Source organism: Schistocerca nitens, chromosome 3 (genome assembly GCF_023898315.1).
Source record: "Schistocerca nitens isolate TAMUIC-IGC-003100 chromosome 3, iqSchNite1.1, whole genome shotgun sequence".
In the NCBI taxonomy this organism is placed as follows: domain Eukaryota; kingdom Metazoa; phylum Arthropoda; class Insecta; order Orthoptera; family Acrididae; genus Schistocerca; species Schistocerca nitens.
Window position 1 is genome coordinate 279,517,802 of NC_064616.1, and position 6,431 is coordinate 279,524,232.

At 38.6% G+C, this 6,431-nt stretch overlaps 1 protein-coding gene across 1 annotated transcript in view; it reads right to left on the reverse strand.

Moving 5' to 3' along the window:
- The window catches only part of LOC126248244 (spermatogenesis-defective protein 39 homolog), a 122,831-nt gene extending 117,548 nt beyond the window's left edge, over positions 1 to 5,283 (reverse strand). Inside the window, exon 1 of the mRNA XM_049949094.1 lies at positions 4,743 to 5,283. Coding sequence (XP_049805051.1) covers positions 4,743 to 4,829 — 87 coding nt within the window. The 5' untranslated portion in view covers positions 4,830 to 5,283. The remainder of the gene's footprint in view (positions 1 to 4,742) is intronic.
- Positions 5,284 to 6,431: the final 1,148 nt, after the last annotated feature.

A 6,431-nucleotide genomic window follows, 5' to 3' on the forward strand; every position in this document is an offset into this window, starting at 1 on the left:
TGATCAGAGGAGTCAATCCATTTCATGAAAACAGCCCACACCATTATGGAGTCACCACCAGCTTGCACAGTGCTTTATTGATAATTTGAGTCCATGGCTTTATGGGGTCTGTGTCACACTTGAACCCTACCATCAGCTCTTACGAACTGAAATTGAGACTCATTTGACCTGATCATGGTTTTTCAGTCACCTAGGGTCCAACTGATATGGTCATGAGCCCAAGAGAGGCACTGTATGCAGTGCGGTGCTGTTAGGAAAGACACTCGCATCCGTTGTATGCCGCCATACCCCATTAACACCAAATTTCATCATGCTGTCCTAATGGATATGTTTGTCTTAGGTTCCACACTAATTTCTGTGGTTATTTTCATGCAATGTTGCTTGTCTGCTAGCACTGAAAACTCTGCGCAAATGCTGCTGCTCTTGGTCATTAAGTGGAGGCTGTCGGTCACTGTGTGAGAGTTACTGTCTAAAATTTGGTATTCTTGGCACACTCTTCACAATGTGGATATCAGAATATTGAATTCCCTAATGATATCCAGAATGGAATGTCCCATGTACCTACCTCCAACTACTCTTCCACATTCAAAGTCTATTAATTTCTGTCGTGCGGCCATAATCATGTCAGATACCTTTTCACATGAATCATCTGAGTACACATGACAGCAGCACCGATGAACTTCCTTGTGTACATGATACTACAGCCATCTGTACATGTGCAGATCACTATCCCATGACTTTCGTCATTTCAGTGTAGTTCCAAGGCATACATTTATCATTGGTTCTAATGAGAAGAAAGAGTAAGAAGGAATTTTAATGTCTCGCTATTGTAAAACATGAAGTGGGAAGAATAACAAACATAGTGTAATTTTTGGGACAACTGTCAGCATGTCTGACTGGTGTGGTCTTATAAAATTAGCCAGTTGACATGGCTTTGTAACATTTGTACTGAACAGTTGAAAGCAAGAGGAAACTAGAGCCATTATATTTTCTGAGGACATGCAGCTCTACTGTATGAAAAATCATGGGGAGCTGCATTAAACTAGCTTTCAAACTGGAGACCACTACACAGCTTAAACAGTAAATGCTGGTATCTCTGACTGATGACCACAGATGTTAAGTCCCGTAGTGCTCAGAGCTGGTATCTCTGCAGTAAATGAAATAGAAAAATATTGGTATATGTCAGCAAGTAATGAAGCTGTTAACCTACCATGATTCACCTACCATCTACAAATGTCTGGAAGTTTTAAAAGTTTATCAGTGTTGTACAAATCCACAGTTCATGTTTTATAACTGATAAATTGTTCTAATAAGCAGTGACGGAAGAATCCAGTAACATGGTTTAAAATATGTTTTTTGTTCACAGATAAAGCATTTTCCAATTCCCAAACAAAGTACTCTCTATGGCATCACAGAATCATGCAGAACATGATATGACAAAATTTAAGACGACTAAACCATTCATAATGTGCTTACTTCACAAGTGATTTAAATCCCAGCAGGATGGCAGAATTTTTTCATCTTGTTATTTCAATGAATATGAAAGCAACATGTTTAACAATCTGATGTAAAACCTTAAGATGTTTTGGTCTTATATGAGCTTAGTAACTGGATCAAAGTCATCCATTCAGTCACTCAGTGATCATTTTGGTGCTTAAGCAGAGCTTAACGGATAGATCAAAATTCTGAATTCTGTCTACTGAAATTGTTTCACTGCATAAGATTATAACATGGTTCCTCTTTTCAATCAGCACATGAACACCAATACAGGAAAGAACAGTGGACCTGATGGTATACATGTACAGGTTGTTTGACCATTATAGGTACAAATGAAAGGTGTGACTAGAGAACAAAGAAACAAGCCAATAGACATAGATCTGAAAAACAGTGCTTTCCCCAATATATTACAACTGAGTACATTAACACCTTATAGCACAGTCCCCTAAAATCCAAACCACAGAAGTGCACTTGAGGACAAACACATTTCAACAAGTGTTCCACATGGTCATTATTCATGTGAAGGCAGGCTTCAGTGAGTCCCTCCATCAATGCCAGTACGTGTTCAAAAATCCCAGGTGTGTTCCGAATGCAGTGACAAACATCCACGACGTGTTCCCAGAATTCACTTACATTATAAACAGGGCTGGAATACATGAAAACTCTTAAATATCCACATTAAAAAAAAAAAAAAAATCCAATCCAATGGATTCAATTTGGAGACCTGGGAGACCATGGTATTGGTGGGCCATGACTGATTTATTTGTTGTCAAAATACTATATATGAACACTTAGATATCCTAAATGATGATACACTCCAATGAGGGCAGTTTACCACTTCGTAATTTACGCCTCACTTGCAGTGTTTCGAAATAAATGTAGCCCTAGGGATTAACATGTTGAAAAATGCCATGACTACACTTATGCATACACTGTAATGGGGAAACCATTGGGTTCCAGACCTCCATTTATTAGGACTATTTTCTTGTGTCATTGTCCCTCATTTGCACCTTTCATTTGCACCTATAACAGTCAAACACCCTATATATTCCATACATATTATGTGTAAGTACTTGCTTTCCTTCTCGCTGCTGTTTATTGTAGGTTGCTGGAGTAACGAATTATTTCAAGCGACAGGAAAAAGGTGCAGGTCATTACCATTTTCAAGAAGGGTCGTTGGACAGACATGGACAGTTATGTGTCTATACCACTAACATCAGTCTATTATACAAATATGAAACATATTTCATTCTCACATCTTATGCCTTCAAGACCACAAAGCTCCTCTGTAGGAACCAACATGGATTCTGTTAACAGCAGTCTTGTGAAATTTGGATCACTCTGTTCATTCACAATGTGGGATTACAGAAGTGTCCGATTCCATCAGTCTGCTTTGACCCATGTTGTCATCAATATGGCAGCCTACTTCCAGCATATACAAAATGTCAATGGTACCACTACATACACGTCAACAAATGCGAACAAAGATAAAAATGACACAATAACATTTCACGCCAAAAATAAAGTGAAACTACTGGGACATCTGCAGAAAATTGGGGGTTTAGGGCAGGTACAAATTAAATATACAACAATACAAAAACACCACTCCATCACAAAAAGAAATAACATAAAAAAATTTAGATTGCAGCATTCTGCTACGCCAGCAAAACCACAAGAATTGGACATTTTCCTTAATCTACAGAGCTCAACCACAGCTACCAATACCAAAAACACCCACAACCCCAAAAAGTGGACGTGGACATTTTCCTTGACCTATATAGCTCAACTGCAGCTATCAATACCAATAAAAAAAAAACTTCCACTCTGGCAGATCTTACATAATGAGTCTCTCAGCACAGATCATTTAATACATAGGCTAATTTTACTTAGCACTTTGTTATATAGAAAATATCATCCTGCCATGCTATGACACCATGGCATTACTAGGATGAACAGATACATGTATTAACTTCCGATGATCAGTTTACATTTTAATATCATGATTATAAAATAATATTAGAAGACACCCATCTGATAAAAACAATTCTGATGTTATGTTTACTAACAGAATACAACCAGATGGTACTTTATGGCATCTGTAAGATGCTTTCCATGTCAAAAATACAGTAATATGTCTAAAATACTACACGAAGTCGATATGAAGAATATACTAGTACGTACTGTGTTATGTGCTATGGGCCTTGGTACCTAAAATATTAATGAAAAAAATTATTTGTCACTTCTAATGTATGTCTCAGATTGCTTATATGCATACGTATTTTGTTTTGGACATCTAAGGTGGGCATGTCAGAGGTTTCCCTATCACCTTTATGCCAAGTAGCTACTAAAACTAAGAGATCAGATTTAAATGTTACTGTTTACCCACTGCAAAATTGCCATAATCATAGTGAGTGCAATGTTGTAACACATATCACAGCTCACTGCAGTCACGGTTATCCAATTGCATAATTCTTATTAGGCCTATTTCATTTAGCTCAATGGCCAAGTGCAAGTCTTTGAATTGGCTGCCACTTTGGTTACATGTGTGTGTCCTAATGTACCACAATTATCAAAATGGGGAACAGGGAATATGCAGTTTAATGTGGAATCCGAAACACATTTTGTTCCTGGCAACAACTCACATCGTATACAGGTGAAGGCTATATTAAAGTCAGACTCAAAAATTCTGTGGTTACACCAACATTTCATCCTGTGACCTCTTTGCTTCCAGGTACGGTCCTTGCCACTATACCTCCAAGCCCAACCATTGCATAATGAGCAGCAATTACGCTGTTCATATGGTAAAATGGCACATGCAATTGCTTTCTGGAGGAATCTCATTACAAGTCACTACCACGTATTTAAACTTATTTATCTACAGAAATAATTTAGTACTTCAATGTTAGTAGCACATTTTGATACTGTATTTCAAGGTATCTCACTGACTAACCAACAAATACTATGTTCCCATTATTACAAATGTACAATACAGCACCGACAAACTGTCTGAAACAATAAATAACAGTCTGAAACATCAGCCTTATGTGTTAATTAGGTAAAGAACTGTACAAAGAAATTTTCATTTGGCTAGAATGCAATGTCAGCATTTGGTTTATATGTAGTAACAGGAATATATATCTGCTTTGGTTACATGATAAATTCTAAATCAAAACCACAATAAATGTTTTCGCTTTAATAACAATGTGAAGAGTTGGATTTCTTGTCAAAACGTACTGCTAACTTACATCTTCGTCTTCGAAGTTAAAAGCTTTTGCCCTGGCACTGGTTTCACTATCATTCCAGTAATCTTCATCTTCGATGCGTGTTGCCATTTCTGACGCAAACTTGCTTGGGTTGTTCACTTTCTTGTGTGTGACAGGTATACTTGGTGCCGTCTGTTCAAAGTTCAAAACCAATCAACAGTTTCCCACACAAACGATGGGTCTAGCCATTCTCTAACACAAGCTGCACTGCTTGTCATCGTAAGCTGTTTTTCGTCATATCTGCATTACAAAATCCGACTATAATCACCTGCTGTCTATACGGCGTTGTACCACAACAAAAAAATATGTTCTTGTAGTTTCTAAAGAACAAGAAACCGGATTCTACACATAGTACTACGATAAAATGCAGATAATAGTTAGTAGTAGTGGATCAGCAATCACAAATAAAATTGTTATGACGTTTCATGTATTATCTCAAACCAATCCAGCCCTACTGCAAAATCAAAATAAACAACTCTACACATATGATCAACACCAAACCTCCCACTCGCCAGCGATGTACTTTGTTTACAACGTATAAGCCAAGGAGGTAGAAAACAAATCAGACCATCGCCAACGTAACAGAAATAAAGGCAATCATTGGTCGGAATACTAGACATTCAAGGCCGGTTCACACCCTATAATTTATCCGTGCAAATATCAAATCGTAGCGTGTGGATCGTCCTTTACTCTACTATTCATACATTTCGTGCAAGACACTGTGAAATACAAGACACATGGTACTTACCAGTATCGAGATACTAGGACTGTCTTCCAGTTATATTCTTGTGCGCAGCGCGGGAAGAATGACTGCTACGATTCCTCTGTCACGGCTATAATTAGTCTTCTCTTGAGAACTGTAGGGTCTCACTAAATTATCAATGACGTACTACATATCAAATGCTGCCAACAGGTAGTTTACTGTATGTGAGGTGCACATTTTTGAAAACATATTTATTAGGCGACTCTTCACACGTTGCAAGAGCTGTAGGAGACCACCAGTGATACAGAAGACCACGAAGTATTAGGTGTAAGATCCAAAGAAGTGACGCTCACAGATAAGACTTTCAAAATGAAATGAACTGCCGAAGGATTCGGAACAAAATGACATCATTTGAATCACTTCTAATGAAATGAAATAGCCGAGATTCCACCTGGGGAGTTGCAAGTCTTTTCAGTTGACACCACGTTGGGCGACTTGTATATCGATGATGATGAAAACAATACAATACCCAATTCCAAAGTGGAGAAACTTCACGACCCGGCCGGGAATCGAACCCGGGCCCGCTGCATAGCAGTCAGACGCTTTGACTACTCAGCTATGGGATGGATGGGTGGGGGAGGGAGGGGGGGCGGGGGCTACTGCACGACGCATGGCGGAGGGTAGCCTGTACCACTGTTAGCAATTTCCTTTCCTATTCCACTAGCAAATAGAACAAGGGAAAAGCGACTATCTACATATACCAAAAAAAGTTTTGCATCACCTCAGTTCCGAGAGTTCCGGCACCTGTACAGAAAACTGGAATAGAGATCAACATAAACGTAATTTCCTCCCTTTTTATTGCTCACGAAAACCATACATTGCATGTTGTACCACCATACAGAGAGACCTTCAGAGGTGGTGGTTCAGACTGCTGTACACACCGATACCTCTAATACCCAATAGCACGT